General features: G+C 34.3%; 1 protein-coding gene across 8 annotated transcripts in view; it reads right to left on the bottom strand.

The window, feature by feature from the left end:
• Positions 1–18,268, bottom strand: part of GPHN (gephyrin) — a 767,219-nt gene that overhangs the window by 233,998 nt on the left and 514,953 nt on the right. For all 8 annotated transcript variants that reach the window (XM_011994243.1, XM_011994246.1, XM_011994241.1 and 5 more), the window contains one exon: positions 10,297–10,431. In XM_011994243.1, the coding sequence (XP_011849633.1) occupies positions 10,297–10,431 (135 nt within the window). The remainder of the gene's footprint in view (positions 1–10,296; positions 10,432–18,268) is intronic.

The following is an 18,268-nucleotide window of genomic DNA, read 5'->3' as shown; positions in this document are numbered from 1 at the left end:
TAGAAAAACATAAGAGAATGATATATAGCAAAATTTTAACAGTGGTTATTTATGAAGGGTATTTTATAAGAACTTTTTTATGTGAGTTTTAAAATGTTTTTCCAAATGAGTATGTACATTTTTTTAAATAAAGAAACTACACTGAAACTATACCACTTACAATCTGTCTTAGCTATAAAATGTTAATTCTACAGCTAGCAGTTTTTGGTTTGCTATATCTTCTTAGATATCAAATTTCATTTGCAACTTTAGACTTCAGAGTGGCAATTATACATTTCATAGTTGTTACATTTATAATAAACATAGTTCTGTGACTATTAAATAATTAGAAAGAGATGGGGAAATTTAATTTTCAATTATCATTATAATGATAATGATAATGAAAAACAAAGGGAACACTTGCATGAATGAAAAAAGAAAAATCGATGTAAAATCCTATATACCCAGCAGAACATCATAGGAAAACTACTGAAAATAAGTTATAGACCAAAAATAGTTAAAATGCTTTATTATGTAATTTTAGTTTCATCAAAATATTAAATTCTTTCCCATACTGGGTGATGCCTTTCTCATTAGAAGAAGGTTAAAGGGAATCATCTTTTTTTTTTTTTTTTTTTTTGAGACGGAGTCTCGCTCTGCCGCCCAGGCTGGAGTGCAGTGGCCGGCTCTCGGCTCACTGCAAGCTCCGCCTCCCGGGTTTAGGCCATTCTCCTGCCTCAGCCTCCCAAGTAGCTGGGACTACAGGCGCCCGCCACCTCGCCTGGCTAGTTTTTTTTGTATTTTTTAGTAGAGACGGGGTTTCACCGTGTTAGCCAGGATGGTCTCGATCTCCTGACCTCGTGATCCTCCCGTCTCGGCCTCCCAAAGTGCTGGGATTACAGGCTTGAGCCACCGCGCCCGGCCAAAGGGAATCATCTTTTATTTTAAGTCTCAAAATTCTGCTTTGCTAACAAATGAGAATAAATCCCCAAACAAACATGTTATAAAGGAGGAGAAATTAGATAACAGTGAATTAGGCCAGAAATCAGTTACTCAAATGTCCATAGGAGTCAGGCATTTAATGTAAGTGAGTAAAATAGTCTGGAAGGTCTAAAGAATATTAGCTGAGTATTGATACAGTGTATTATATCAGTGGTGGGCCAGCAATGTCGATCTGACTTTTTTAAATGTTCTAAACTGATTTCGAAAATGAGCTATCCCCAATTGTATACTCAACAGAATTATCTGCCAACAACTAGGTTATTTCTTTTTTCTGTCTTTTTTTTTTTTTTTTTTTTTTTTGAGACAGAGTCTTGCTCTGTCGCCAGGCTAGAGTGCAGTGGCGTGATCTCTGCTCACTGCAACCTCCACCTCTCGGGTTCAAGCCTCCCGAGTAGCTGGGATTACAGGCACCTGCCACCACGCCCAGCTAACTTTTTGTATTTTTAGTAGAGACAGGGTTTCACCATGTTGACCAGGCTAGTCTTGAAATCCTGACCTCAGTTGATCCGCCCACCTTGGCCTTCCAAAGTGCTGGAATTACAGGTGTGAGCCACCACACCCAGACTATTTCTTAAAAGAGGGCTTTATATGTTATCTATTAGTAGACAGAATATCCTGGCGAAAATTAGTTGTCATCCAAGTGCAGAAGTAATACCACACTGAAAATGAATGGAGTTAGCTGGGAATTATAACTTCTGGTCTCATATCTTCAAAAGATTTCATGAAGTCTCTCATTTAGAATCAGAGAGGTGTAGGTGTTCCCGGCCCTAGGATTAACCTGGATGACAGGGGACGGGTGAACTATGTATAATGCTTAACCATGGTACCGGTAGTCATTTACATAAAGGATCAGAGCTCTTGGACTGAGTATACCACTGTAATACTGCTTTTATGGAAAATATATATATAAAAAGGATGCAATAGCCACCATTTTGACCAGAATGTTTTCAAGAAACATAGGCCAGTTTGCTCATTTGATTTTATCAATGGTTCTTTATAAGTTGATCCACAAACCCATGAGGGTCCTGGAGACCCTTTCAGGGCTTGACAAAGTCAGAATTATTTTACTAATAGTACGAAGACATTATTTGCCATTTTTGCTGCATTGGCATTTGCACTGATGGGGTACAAAATCAATGGTGGATTGACATCCTAGTATAAATCAAGGAGTAGATCCAAGTAGTAGGAACAATCACTGTTCTATTCACTGCCATCTTCTGTTTTTCTTTTTTAAAAAACTAGTTTCATATACTGTCCTCAATGACATAGTAAATTTAATATTTACTATATCCTCAATGTAATATTTATATTTACATGATTAATTACAATATTATATGACAATATTAATACATATTAAATTTACTATTTAATATTAATTAAATTTAATTAATTAAAATTAACTAAAACTTGGCCCTTGAATGTGACAAAATGGGAAAATTAAATTAATTAAAACTTGGGCCTTGAATGTGACAAAATGGGAAGTATGAATAAAATACTTCTGCATACCAAAGGATGGTGCTTGTCTCAAGGAAAATCACTTATTTATGCAGTTGTTTGAGTTGTAAGCTGAATAGTTAGTTTTAAATAAAGAAAACCATTTTTACTTGAAAGAATGAAATAACTAATAACTTATTATTCAGACTTAGATGTTTGGTATACATTTTCTCAAAAATAAAGTCTGTCAATTCAAGAAAAAACTATTTGTTGCTTTTTTTGCCAGTGATACTATTTCTAGCTTTTTTTTTTTTTTTTTGAGACAGACTTGCTCTGTTGCCCAGGCTGGAGTGCCATGGTGCAATCTCGGCTCACTGCAGCCTCCACTTCTCAGGTTCAAGTGATTCTCCTGCCTCAGCCTCCCAAGTAGCTGGGACTACAGGCATGTACCACCACACCCGGCTAATTTTTGTGTTTTTAGTATAGACGGGGTTTTACCGTGTTGGCCAGGCTGGTCTCAAACTCCTCACCTCAAATAACCCGCCTGCCTCAGCCTCCCAAAGTGCTACAATTATAGGTGTGAGCCACCATGCCCGGCCCAATTTCTAGCTTCAAAGCATAAATTAGAACTTAGAAAATGTCTATATGCCACTATGAGCTTAAGAACTTGCAATACATCCCAGACTTTTTAGATGAGCTTGGTCATTATATTAATGAAGGTGATTTTTTGATATAATATAACAAAATATGTCAACTTTTGGAAGAATTTATACTTTCCAAATGACCAATATATGTGTTCCAAAATCATGCCTGGGTAAAAGATCCATTCAAAGTGCAAGACAGACCAATGGATTTTAAGGTATGAGTATGGAATGGTCCTAGCCAAGGTTTTACATTCAACATTTCAACTAACCTTTACTTAACTAACAATTGTAAATTTTTGGTATGGTATCAAAGAATATCCGCAACTGTAAAAAAATGTGAACAATATAGTCCTTCCTTTTCTTTTTTTTTTTTGAGATGGAGTTTCGCTCTGTTGCCCAGGTTGGAGTGCAGTGGCACGATCTCGGCTCACTGCAAGTCCTTCCTTTTCTAACTATATCTGTATGAGGTTCAATTTGTTCTTCAACCAAAATAACGTATTACAACAGACTTAATACAGAAACAAATGTGAGAATCCAGTTATTTTCTATTAAGCGAGATATTAACATATATTTGAAAAAATGTCAAACAATGCTGTTATTTTAAGATTTTTTTTTGGTTTGGAAAATACACTTATTTTTTCATAAATAATATGTTGTTTATGTTAACTTGTAAAGGCTTTACTATTTTTATTTTAAACAAATAAGTAAATATTTAAAAACTTCTCAGTCTTTCTTTTTGAGACAGAGTTTCGCTCTCGTTGCCCAGGCTGGAGCTTAATGGCGCGATCTCGGCTCACCGCAACCTCTGCCTCCTGGGGTCAAGCGATTCTCCTGCCTCAGCCTCCCGAGTAGCTGGGATTACAGGCATGTGCCACCACGCCCGGTTAATTCTATATTTTTAGTAGAGACAGGGTTTTTCCACGTTGGTCAGGCTGGTCTTGAACTCCCTACCTCAGGTGATCCACCCACCTCAGCCTCTCAAAGTGCTGGGATTACAGCCACCACGCCCAGCCTTCAGTTTTAATTCCTAGTACAACAAACATTGTTAGATATAACCCACATAAACAGACGTAATTTGGGGTCCTTAATAATTGTTAAAAGGATGAAGGGGTCCAGAGACCAGTATGTTTGAGAACTGCTGGATCTAACCAATAATGCAGAGAATATCATTGCTCAACACCCCCCAGATGAGGTAAACGTTCACAAAAGAAAACATATATTTTGTTCAGAGAATGTATTTTTGATCTCACTAATTCACTGGTTTCCAACTTTTTTGTTGTGTGTTGACAGTATGTGTAGAATCTATTTCTATAATGTCGTTAACAGCTGAACATATTGTTGTAGCAATGTTGATACAATTTCAGCAAAAGCAAAGAAACTTGATGTCTAGTACAGTCTTACTGATTTTGGTTAGGCTCTTTAAAATAGGAAAAAAATAATTTGCTATCACCAGTTAGTGACATGATTTAGGCGGGAAGTATGGCCATTTTATGAGCTTCTCCAGAGACTTGGGAACCCAGGTTTAGTCAATGACCTAGCCACATCACATAATCTCCCTGGTGTTCACAAAGGAAAATAGTGACAATATGTAATAGTTTGTAAAAACTAACATTACTAGGAAAACATCCCAGAGAAAATATTATGCTGATATAGAATCAACAGTGTCATTTTTATAGGTAAAGGAACTCACACTGCCTTTCAGACTCACACATTAAAAACCTTGAGTTAAGAATATAGCTTAACCAGAGCAATCTAAATTCTTTCGCTCAAAGGACAATAAGAGAAACCTACAAAGAAGTAATAATTACATATTTTGTTTGAATATAGTATTAGACATTAGTGGATTAAAGGTATATACCCCTCATATAAAGATATTTCAATAAATATACATTTTAATTGTTGTATAATCTTTAGTTCAATTAGATATTGATAGTATTTATATTTTCTTCTTAAGAGCAAAAAAAAAAAAAAAACCACACAACTTGCTGGTTAGTCTAAGAACAAAATTCTTTGCTAACTTTTAAGGTACAGGAAAATATGTGACTATAAACTCTATTTACTTACTCAAAATCAAACTTCAGATGTTTAGGGAATAAAAGGATAATAAAATTAGTCTTTAAAAATATTCTCTATTTTAATAAAATCTAAAAGGAATGATAAATTGAAAGTTTGAAACATTTTTATTTTTTGCTCTAATCATTATTTTCTACCTTAAGCGTCTTGATTTCTTTCTTTTCTTTCTTTCTTTCTTTTTTTTTTTTTCCCTGGAGACAGAGTTTTTTGTTCTGTTGCCCAGGCTGGACTGCAGTGGCCTGATCTCAGTTCACTGCAACCTCTGCCTCCCAGGTTCAAGCAATTCTTGCACCTCAGCCTCCCAAGAAGGTGGGATTACAGGCATGTGCCACCACGCCTGGCTAATTTTTTGTATTTTTAGTAGAGATGGGGTTTTGCCATGATGGCCAGGCAGGTCTCAAACTCCTGTCCTCAAGCAATCCACTGGCCTTAGCCTCCCAAAGTGCTGGGATTACAGGTGTGAGCCACTGTGCCCGGTCTTGATTTTTTCTAAATAGAGATGCTGCTGTCCTTCATAATTGAAAATTGGCACTCATCTAAGCTATGAATCATGCTCACTTTAAAAGAGAATTTATCAATTACAGAATTATTCTTTCAGCGAATTGTTTTTAGAAGACTATCCTTATTTTAGAACTTGAGTCTAGATATTGTCTATACTTCTTTAAATAGAATTTACGTACTATTTGACTTAGGCACTATTTTACTTAGGACAATGAAAGTCAAATATCCCAATTTTGTTCTTGAAAGATACTTCACTGTCATAAAGCAAGAGGAGTGAAAATCATTCCTCATTTCAGTCAGATTTCATTAAAAGAAAATATATGATATAAAAGAGAAATGACTTTTCTCTATATACAATATCATTTCAGCAAACAAATGTGCTGGAGAAAAATGTAATCTATGAAGTATTGTTTAGAAAAGATAATACACAGTTATCTTCATTAGGTTGTAATGAGGGTACCAAAAAAACAAAAAGAAATCAAGACCTGGTATATTTTTATAGATTTTGTTCTCACTATAGCTGGAGAATCTTAAACGATCAAAGCATAATTTAGGATGTTATATTGCAATATAACTATACTGAAACATTTATTATAATATTATACTATTATAGTTGTTGACCTAAATAAATAGATTAACACATGCGGATGGACAGGAAGTGTTTCAGCTTACAAATGGCCCAATGATAAAAAGCTACAGAGGGAGACATTGGAACTGTTAGTTTTGAATCATAACTTGGTTATTTAACCCTTTGCATTTTCACAAAGACTTGGTTAAGTGCTTCTGATAGCTATTTCCATAGTATTATGTACTCTTGATAATTAATCCTAGCATTTATTATACTTTAATTTTTAGTAGTCTGATCTATCTATTTGTAGAAGTTGGAACAATGTCTACTTGCTCACTATTGCTATTCCACTACCAGGCAAAAACTTATTTAATGAGTTAATAAACACTGTTGTAGAGATAAGGATGGTGAGTCAAATAACAGACACAAAACTCAGTAAAGTTAAGTAACTTGCTTAATTTAGTGTGGTTATGAGTAGAGAAGAAAGCATTTCCATCCAGATCTTCTATTATCAGTCAAGTGCTCTTTCTAGTACTGATCATTCAAAACTATATTGTATTTCTGATGTAGACAAAATACGTTTGCACATACATTTCTGTGCATGAAAATCTGTGCATGCCTAATCTGAAATGTAGAAAGGATTTCTACAGGATTTGGCTAACACTAATATGTACTAAGTTATAAATATCATAATCAAGATGCAGTAAAAATAAGAATTTCAAACTCAAATTGTATTTCCAATTTTGTGCTAGATATCACTCCTTGGTTGTTTCACATATACCTCAGATTACACATTCCCAATCAAGATGCATTACACTCTTTTCTTTTACCCTCAAGACTTGGTACTTATCTTTTATTCCTTAGTATAGTTAATAACATTATCATCTACCCGGTACCTCAGATTTGAAACCCCAAAACTGCTTTTGGACTTCTCGGCCTCAAATTTTTACACTAAAAAATTAAAATAAAGAATTCACCTAGAACAGAGCTCAGTGCTAAAATTTATGGTCTTGATATTTGACTCAGTGGGAAAAGGCAAAAAGATTCATTAATTTAAATAAAAAAGAACAGATATTTGAAATTGGCTGTTGACATCACTGAATTAGACTATTCACATACTAATAAAGTTTTAGTGTAAGAGTTCTTGACTGGTGACACCTGCCTTTAAAGTGGTCATTATTGATCAATATAATTTCTAAAACCTTCACACAGCACAAAAGCTCATATTTGGTTTTCAATCATTCTTCATGTCCCTGGTGAAATGTTAGGTCTTCTCTACTCACCCTATCTAAATGAAGTTCCCCTGCTATTATTTTCTACCACCATAACATTTTCATTTCTTCTTAGCATGTATAGTATTTCAGTTATAATTATTAAATTAATGTGAAATTGTAATTGTTAAAGTGATTATCTACCTGTTTATTTTACATGTTGAGCATCCCTGTCTGAAAATATGAAATCTGAGATTTTTTGAGCACAAAGGAAATGCTCATTGGAGTATTCTGGATTTCTGATTAGGGATGTTCAACCGGCTTAAGTATCTGCAAATATTCCAAAATCTGAAAAAATCTGAAATCTGAAATCTGGTCCCAAGCATTTGGATTAGGGATACTCAACCTGTAATATATGACTAAATTGTAAACTCTATGAAGACAAGTAGTATATCTGTCACTGATATTAAAGCACTTATAAGAGCACCTAGTTTAGATTCTCTTAAGCAGTCTCATGACTTATGAGACTTTTCTTATTAGAAAGGTAAATTTCACTTCCTTCTGTCCTTTAATTTATTTTTTAAACATTATTTCCAGATGCCTAATTGGAATAGATTAACTCCTTTTAAAATATCAATATTCAAATTAGTTTCTTTTATTATATTAATATTCTAATTCAGCATTTAAAGTTTATATTAAAAATTACACCAAAGTGATAATTTTATCTTTGAGGTATACATTCTAGTGCTGATAAACATTATCCAAAAGAAGGCTGGGCATGGTGGCTCACGCCTGTAATCCCAGTACTTAAGAGAGGCCGAGGTGGGCGGATCATGAGGTCAGGAGATGGAGACCATCCTGGCTAACACGGTGAAACCCTGTCTCTACTAAAAATACAAAAAAATCAGCCAGGTGTGGTGGCGGGCGCCTGTAGTCCCAGCTACTCAGGTGGCTGAGGCAAGAGAATGGCGTGAACCCAGGAGGCGGAGCTTGCAGTGAGCTGAGATCATGCCACTGGACTCCAGCCTGGGTGACAAAATGAGACTCTGTCTAAAAAAAAAAAAAAAAAATTATCTAAAAGAAATATAATCTTATTCCTAGACAAAGATATAATGCTTTCTTGAATTCACTGTCAATTTGAACATCTAAGTGTTAACTAAGGAAAAAATATCAAGACAAGCCACTTGCTCTCCTAAAGTTCTGCAATAAGCAAATTAATTTAATGAATATTAACATTATTATTTTTCAGAATTTTACTTTGGTGAATTTGGAAGTACCAAGTGATTTTTCAAATTTTATTTACTATCCTCTTTGTAACTAAAATATAATTGCAAAGTTTTAAAAATACTCAAGAATTATGTATAATTAAATTTAGCTTAAAATATTTTCAAAAAATATTTATAATTTCAGCATATCATTAAGGAAAAAAGAGACTATACCTGGAATACTTCTGTATTCCCAGCTTTTAGGTCTTAGTATTCAGTGAACAAAACATCTTAAAGTGAACTTAACTTTTAGTTTTAAATATTTTCCAGACTTTACAAGTGAGTTTAGCTGGTACAACTGGATTTTAATGCAGTCAAGCTGTAAGTTACTTTGTTTTAATAATATAAAAGACATAGACGAGATTTTTTCCATCTAATTCAGGTTTTAAGAATTCCTTCCTTTAATTCATTTGAAAATGTAGCTTGCTGGCACCCAAATGGCATTGGCGTACATTTAATGTCTGCAGTGTTCTTACAGTTTAATGTTTATTGAAGATTTAGGACCTCAGTGTTTTAAATGATAAAATTAGTATCAGTTATTTTTGACATATATCTAAAAATAATGATATACAATGGTAACACTGGAAACATTGCTGAGAAGATTGTAACATGTAATGTAAAACAAATTGCACTATTCACATCAGAAACTGAGATCCCTTCTAGTCAAATTAAATTATAACATTCACAAAACTGATAGAAAAGATGGAATTGAGGAAGACAGCTATATGGTCCTTAAATTTGATGACAGAGGAAAAAACTATAATTTGAAAAATTAACTGTCAGAATCCTAGAACAAATTTAGTGTCTAACATCACGTCTTATTAAATAATAAGGAATGTTACTGTTTATCTTTGGTACCAATATTGCATCCATCAATCAGATAGAGAACTTGAAAGCACAAATGACTAACTTAATCAGGAAAGGAGCATTCCAGGAGAAAGTAGTCACAGCAGTAATAATGTCTGCTAGTTAATTTATCATATACACAAAGATGTGAGCAGCATAGAAGTGTCTCATCCTTTCCCCACCCCATACAACTCAGTGACAGACTATATAAAAAAAAAGACTAAGAAACTGCTTCCCTCTCCCAAAGGTTGGCATTAAAACTTTCTTTCTAATAAATTCAGATTTGTTTGCAAATATTAGGCAGCAACATTCCAAGATGAATATGTTTGAAAAAATTTGGAATGATACTAGAGCAGGGAGCTATCCCAGCCTGGACAAGTTTAAAGAAATCCCTTTGGTGACACAATTTTGTTAATCTTGCTGTTTACTGGCCAAAAGTACATTCATCCTCAGCATAAACAAATAAATTTACATCTATAATGATAAGTATACTAAAAAATAACAAATCTACAACAAAGAAACAGGAGCTACAGAAAGCAATACCCTTAGCTATGATGTAGGAGTAAAACATTTTGAATGAAATCTGTATTGTCCTACTATTGGCCTAATATGACAATTTGTGACACAATGGGTGGGAACTATCTCACATTTTTTCATTTTTCATAGTGTAAACTTGCATGCAATCCAACCTTGACAAGCAGAAGGAAATACTGGTTAGTTTTCCCAGATTACTATAGAAGAGTAGGTGTAAGGTGTGAAGCAACTGTACTTACTTTTGGTGTTGGGCAGGAAGCTGTAGAGAGGCGAGATGTAGCCTGAGCACGAGGCGATTCTGAAGGAGTAGTGCTGAGGGAGGCTGTGTCTCGTGGGAGCACCTGAACACCACGAGAAATGATGGAGTCTGGAATCTGAACAAGAGGAACAACTATGGTTTAATATTCTGAAAATGCCAATAACATGTAGAATCAAGACCCCCCCCCCCCTTTTTTTTTTTTTTTTTTTTAAAGCATTCTTTGCTGCTCAGCTCTGACATATTTGGTGTCACTTACTGTTAGGTATAAATGCATCCAACAACTTGAGATAGAATAGAAACTTTCAGATTTAAAGTATTTTCCCTGGCAAGTACCATTTCCTAAAACGTTTTAATATGAGAGGCAGTATAGTATTGTGGTTAGGAATAAAGGATTTGTCATTCATATACTTGCTATGCCATTTAATAGTTTGAAATCTTGAGCAAGCTATTTAATTCCTAGATATTTTCCATTTCCTTTTTAGATCAGTCTCCAACCATTTTCACCCTCTCTGCTCTAAGCTGACCTGTATGGACACCATCAACAAATTATTTTCTGCCCTGGCTTCCAGTTGGGTTCAGTCAGTGGAAGGCACTGGCAGAAGACTGTGAGTTGGGATAGGGTAAGGTCTGGCATTTATTCTCCTAGCTCCCTCTCTACCAGGTCATCATAGGTTGGCTGTGTCACTCAACTCAAGATCACAGCTTGTGTCAGACTGCCCTTCTTGCTTATAGCTCTTTTTCTAGATTCTAACAGCACTCCTTCCCTTTGCCCCATTAGGTAGGAGCATTAATGGTTCCCAGTGTTACTAGTCCCAGGCATTCCATGATGTCTTGTGGTTTTCCCTAAATTCTATTCAAACCTTTGTACATTCTATAGGTTCTTATTGAACTGTCCTCAATTACCTATTTAAGCATGCTATCTGAGTTCTGCTAGGAACCTGATGGATATACCTTTTGAATTGCCACTTCCTTAATCTGAAAATTGAGGATAACAATAGAATCTGCCTCACTGGAATCCTGCAGCGGTTAAGTAAAATAATGTGTGTAAATTATTTAGCACTTTCAAGTGGTAAATATTTAATAAGTGTTGGTTATTATTACTGTTATTATTATACCTATCATCATAGTAAAGACTGATGTAATTGTCACCATTCTAAAAATATACAAACATAAAGACTAATACTGTAGATTATTTTTAACATTATTAATATATGTTGATTATAAATTTATTACTTTAGGATTTGCATAATTTAGTTCATGTTCTGGGCTACCAGTAATGGGCATAAGTGTTCTAAGAATGGGAACATGAGGACTTTCAAATTTTGTGCACAAGACTTGAAACATATGATAAAAAAACAAGCAATTAACATTTAATCAACAGATATCACTTACTATGTGAAAAGAAGAGAGAAACAGCCAGACTTCGTGACTAAAAGGTATTCCTAATATTATGCATCATTTCTGTCTCATAAAACTAATACTATTTCTATAGAATCTCCTTTATTTAGTTTCTATACCAACATCCTTAATTCCAAAGATATTGCTACTATTTCAGTGTTTGAAATTTTATGTGGTTTATAAACAACATAGCCATAAGTAGTAGGAATTTTGAGAAGCAAGACGACTCCATTTGCTAACATATTTGAGTACTGAATTGTGACAAATATTTCTAAGAAATAAAGAAAGTCTAATTTTGAAGACCTATTTGTTGCCACTTATCTAATTAAAAAGGCCATGTATTTAAAAGAAAGTAAAATACCCATATAATGCCTTACATGACATCACATCCCTCTCCTTCACAGCAATGACCATATTTATAGAAAGTATCACAACATTTATGTGTGTAATACTTTGGTCAATGTCTATCTCCCAAATTAGAAAGCACTGTCATGATGGAACTGTGTTTTGCTACTATTGTATGTCTAGTATCTAATGAAGCAACTGCAAAAATAATGTCTCTCTGTGTGTGATATATATCTCCAGACTTATACACATAACTGCATATATACACTACATATCTTTGTGTGTATATATGCCTCAATGTAAATTTAAAATCAGGATATTTGAGGGAGAAGATAAGTTTAGATTTTGTGGCTAGGTACTTTTGGGCTACTAGTCTGGAGCTATTTGATGAGGTATATGGATCTGGAACTCAGGAAAAAGTTAGGACATGTAATTTCGGAATTATCAATGGCGGTAGTAATTTGAGTCATTCAAATGTGTCAGATCACCTGCAGAGAATATGTGAAAGAACAAAAGACAATGGTTGAAAATTTGAGGTAACATTCATATTAAGAGTTAAGAAAACAAACTGAAGGAAGATAAGATCTCTAAGATAAGGATATATAGGGTAACCATACATCTGATTTTTCCTTGAACAATCTGGGTTTATACCTATTATGCTGGCTTAATTATTAAACAGCATTCATTTTCAAAAGCATTCTGGTTCGGAAGATAAATTATTTGGTGTTCCTATCATAAGAAACTATTAGAGAAAAAAGAGGCAAGTAGAGATGGGTGAGTATCAAGGGAATGAAAAAAAGAAGACAGTTGCAAGATTTAAAAAAAAACAAATATGGGAGAAAATAGGAATAGAGAGAGAGAGCTGAAAAGAAGCCATTACATTCAGTTATTAAAGAAATTACCAGTAAAGTTAAAAATAGATGCAAATTGAGGAATTGAGTAGGCATGATAAAGCAAAGTAAATTGTGGGTAAAAGAGACAGACATTTATTACTACTATTACTACTATTTTTTTTGGTACTGCAGGAGAGGCCTTATTGATGAGAATAAGGGGAAGTAAAAGTGGTAAAGATAACTTTAGGAGAGCAGTAAAATTCTCAAAAAATGCATTGATGAATGAAAATGAAGGACAAAGCAAAAGAATTTTCAATTACCATTGTGGATCCAGTTAATATCAATAAACACAAATTTACAATTTCATTACATAGTCTGGAACAAATCTTCGCCCCAATGTTAAAAAAAAAAAACTGCCTATGCTGGAGATACAGACTTAGAAATTATTGCAGATATACAGTTGTTGAAGTTACAGAAAAAAATGAGATCCTAAAGATGAAGAGCATATAAGAAGAATATGTCAAGACAGATACTAGAAAAATGGGGAAGAATTAGACAATGAAGAACAGATGGTAGTAATTAGTTACCTGAGAGAAAATTTCATTATTTGATGAAGATAGAACCTGATTACAAGGGGTCAAGAAAAAACTGGAGGTAAGGAGAAGGAGTCAGTGAATATAGATTACTCTGTCGATAGACAATTGTATTGTTTTCATTTTGAGGACATTACGAAAAATGCCACAACCCATGGGTGTTATGATACCCATGTGAGTAAATTTCTGGGAGATATGTATATACACATGCACATTCAGGGATAGAATGGTTGGTTATAGGGTATGAATACCTTCTTTAAGAAAGTTGGTTAAGCCAATCTATACATCTGTCCACAAAGAACAGTTTCTCTTATTCTACAATTCAGTTCTACCCAGCATTGTTGGTATTATTCATTTTAAAAAATTTGGTGAGTAACAATATTGCGTTATGGTTTTATTTTCCCTTTCTCTGATTCTTAGTGAGAGTGAGCATCTTTTCATACATTTATCAGTCATTTAGGTTTTCTCTCTTGTGAAGTCGCCGTTCAAATCTTTGCCCATTTTTTCTCCTTATTTGGTTGTTCCTTTCTTACTCAAGTGTTAGATTTTAGTATTTATTCTGGATAACTAGTCTTTTATCAATTGTATATAGTGTGAATATCTATTCCTATTCTGTAGCTTGTCTTTTACCTTACTTTATCATGTCTATTGATGAACGAAATCTTTTAATTTTAATGTTGCTAAATATATCAATATTTTCCTTTATGTTTAGTGGTTTTCGTGTCTTAAAAGGAATCCTTCCTGAGTGACATCAGTGAAAATAGCAGAATAGAGAAATCCAAAATTCCATCACTCTACTAAAGCAGAAAATAAATTGGTAAAAACAGCCAGAATGAACTTTAGCAGAACACTGAAAATGAATAAAATGATTACAACCAGGTGAAAGGTTAATCAAGAAAAATAAACAAAAAAGGTGGCCCTGAAGACAACAGTCCACATTTCCAATACAGGTCTGTAGTACCAGAGGGAAAACACACCTTATTCTGAAAGAACTGTGGTTTTTTTTTGTTTTGAAATATCTTATGGCTTATTGAAGGACACACTCGAAGGGCTTGCCTTTATTTCACTTAACTCAGAATACTCCCAGGGTTGAGGTAGCTATTCCTTGGGGAGTGTTTGTTCAAATATTTAAAGGCAAATGTATTAGCCACTGTCATCTGGGCACGGAAAAACAGGACAAAAAATAGATAAAGTGAAAAACCTGTGAGTGAGGGCTATGGAATGAGGTACTTTAAGGCATAAGGACTCTGAAAAGCTCCCACGTATCCTTTGGACTCTAAAAGGTCAGGTTTATGTTCAGTTTATGTCCAGGGCTGGACATATCCTCAGCAAAGACCTGAGAAGGTTCTATTCTCTCACTTGCGGATAAACTTGAGGCTCTATACAAGCAGGAAGTGAAAGCTAATGAAAAGTTATAAATTGCCTGGCTGAGTGTTGGAAGTGTGACCTAATATATACAAAGAGCTCATCTGCAAAAACTGGGAGATTTTCTCTGATTTTTTTTGTTTTGTTTTTATTATTATTATTCATATTTTGGTTCCAGGCATGTAAGGAAATACCTGTCAAATAGCTAGCTGACTACTAAGCAAACAATAGAAACTTCAGAGGTTATGCACAACAAAGAAATACAAGCTAGAAAAAAGTATTTCAAAAAACGAACTAAACAAACAAATAACTACTACTGCTGAACAAGCAGCAACAAAAAGCCCCAGGGAGAGGGGAGAATCTAATTTCCAGAGTTGCTATTTATAATATTTAAATGTCAAGTTTTCAACAAAAAATTATGAAGTATGCAAAGAAGTAAGAAAGTATAACCTGTACAAAGGAGAAAAAAGGAAAAGAAAAAAGAAATAAACAGAAACTGTCTCTGAGAAAGTTCAGACACTGAGCTGACTAGACAAAGATTTTAGATTAATTATTTTAATAAAGTTTAGCTCAAAGAGCTAACGGAAACTATAAACAAAGAACTAAAGGCAAGCACAAGAATGATGCCTCACCAACAGGGAATCTCAATAAAAAGACGAATATCATAAAAAGAAACCAAATACAAATTCTAACACTGAAAATTACAACAGAAATGAAAAATTCACTAGTGAGACTCAATAGCAGATTTGAGCTGAAAATAAGGTGATTAACATGATCTAGTCTGAGGATCAGAAAGAAAAAAAAATAAAGGAAAATAACAACATGGATTAAATAAAGAAAAATAACAACATGGCTTAAGCAATCTGTGGAATACCATCAAGCGTACTGAGATATGATTAATGATGGTCCCAGAAGGAGAGGGAGAAAGAAGCAAAGAGATTATTTGAGGAAATAATGCCTAAAACTTTCCAAATTTGATGAAAGACAAGAATGCACACAAGAAATTCAACAAGCCCAATCTGGATAAACTAAAAAAGACTGACACCAAGATACATTATAATCAAACTGTTGAAAGTGACAAAGACGAAGAGAGAATTCTGATCCTCAGTAAGATTTACAGCTGATTTCTCAAGAGAAACCATGACAGTCAGAAAGCAGTGGAATGATATGGTCAAAATGTTGAAAGATGAAAAATCAACCAAGAATTCTTTATCTGATAAAACTAAATTTCAAAAACAAAGAAAAATTACAATATTCCCAGATAAACAAAAACTGAGTGAGTTCATTGCTCATAAATCTGCCCTACAAAAAATTTCTAAAGGGAGGCCTTCGGGCTGAAATAAAAAGAAATTAGCCAGTAATTGTAATTGACATGAAGAAGTACAGAACTCTACATAGGTAAACACAAAGGTCAGTACCTTATGTATATTTTTGTTTGTGAATCCTCTTTTCTACCCCATATAATTTTAAAAAACTACATTAAGCAATAACTATAGATCTATGTTGATGGGCATACAATATATTAATTTATAATTTATGAAAATAACATAAGTAGGGGACAAGGTATGAAGTTGTTGTATAATATTGAAACTAAGTTGGTATTAATTCAAACTGGATTGTTATGAGCTAAGATGCTAATTGTAATTCCCCGGGAAAACACTAGCACAATAACTAAATAATAGTAAATGTCACAAGGAGAATCAAAATGGTACACCAGAAAATATCTATACAGAAAAAAAGGAAGTAATAGAGGAGATAAAAAACAAAAAGGATATAATATATATAAAAATAGCAAAATGGAAGAAACTCTTCTTTATAGTAATTGCATTAAATGTACATAAACTATCCAATTCAAAGATGGAAACTGGCTGAATGAATTAAAAAATACTATAATCCAACTAGAATCATGCATTGCATAATGACAATTTGATAGACAACAGATGACATATACAACAGTGGTCCCATAATATTATAATACTATATTTTTCCTGTACCTTTTCTATGTTTAGATATGTTTCAAAACACAAATACTTACCATTATACTACATTGCTTATGGTATTCATTACAGTAACATGCTGTACAGTTTTGCAGCCTAGGACTAGGAACAACAGGTTATACCATTTGGCCTAGGTGTGTAGTAGGTTATACCATCTAGGTTTGTGTAATTATACTCACTCTGTGATATTCGCATAAAAACAAAATCACTGAACAATGCATTTCTCAGAACATGTCTCTGTTGTTAAGTGGAGTATGATTGTCTATGCTATCTACAAGAGATTCAAATTAGATTCAAAAGATCCAAATAAGTCGAAGGTGAAGGAATGGAAAAAGATATTCTATGGGAGCTGTAGCCAAAAGAGAGCTAGAAAAGCTACAGTAATATCAGACAAAATCAACTTTAAAACCAAAACTGTTATAAGAGACAAAAAAGATGTTACATAATGATAAAAAGGTCAGTTCATCAAGAAGACATAACAATTATTTAAAAAATACATAAAGCAAAAACTAATAATAATGAAGAGAGAAAAACTTCAAAAATAAGAGTTGGATACTGCAATATTCCACTTTTAATAATAGTTAGAATAATTAGTTAGATCAACAAGTACAAGAGAACAGCAGTCCTCAATGTTTTGGGCACCAAGTACTGTTTTCATGAAAGACAATTTTTCCACAGACGGGGTCGGTGGGGATGGTATGGATAAAACTGTTTCACCTCAGATCATCAGGGATTAGTTCCTAGATCCCTTGCATTCACACTCCTATGAGAATCTAATGTTGCCGCTGATCTGAGAGGAGGTAGAGCTCAGCGGTAATGCTTGCTTGCCCACTGTTGCTCACCTCCCACTGTGTGGACCGGTTCCTAACAGGTCATGGACTGTATCAGTCCTTGGCCTGCGGCTTGGGGACCCCTTCAATAGAAGACCTGAACAACACTATAAACCAACTAGACCTAACAGCCATATAGGAACACTGTGTCTGATACCAGCAGAATACACATTTTTTTCAAGTGAACATGAGGATATACCATATATATTAGGCCACAAAATAGGTCTCACAAAATTTAAAAAGATTGAAATCTTACAGTGTATTTTTTCTGACCACAATGGAAGGAAATTAAAAATCAATAACAGAAAGAAATTTGGGACCAGGTGCGGTGGCTCATGCCTGTAATCCCAACAATTTGGGAGGCCTAGGTGAGTGGATCACCTGAGGTCAGCAGTTCGAGACCAGCCTGGCCAACATGGCAAACCCCCATCTCTACTAAAAATACAAAAATTAGCTGGGTGTGGTGACACATGCCTGTAATCCCAGCTACCTGTGAGGCTGAGGTAGGAGAATCACTTGAACCCAGGAGGCGGAGGTTTCAGTGAGCCGAGATTACGCCACTGCACTCCAGCCTGGGAGACAGAGCAAGAC

Source organism: Mandrillus leucophaeus, unplaced genomic scaffold, assembly GCF_000951045.1.
Source record: "Mandrillus leucophaeus isolate KB7577 unplaced genomic scaffold, Mleu.le_1.0 Scaffold448, whole genome shotgun sequence".
Lineage (NCBI taxonomy): Eukaryota > Metazoa > Chordata > Mammalia > Primates > Cercopithecidae > Mandrillus > Mandrillus leucophaeus.
This window is presented reverse-complemented; position numbering and strand designations above follow the sequence as displayed.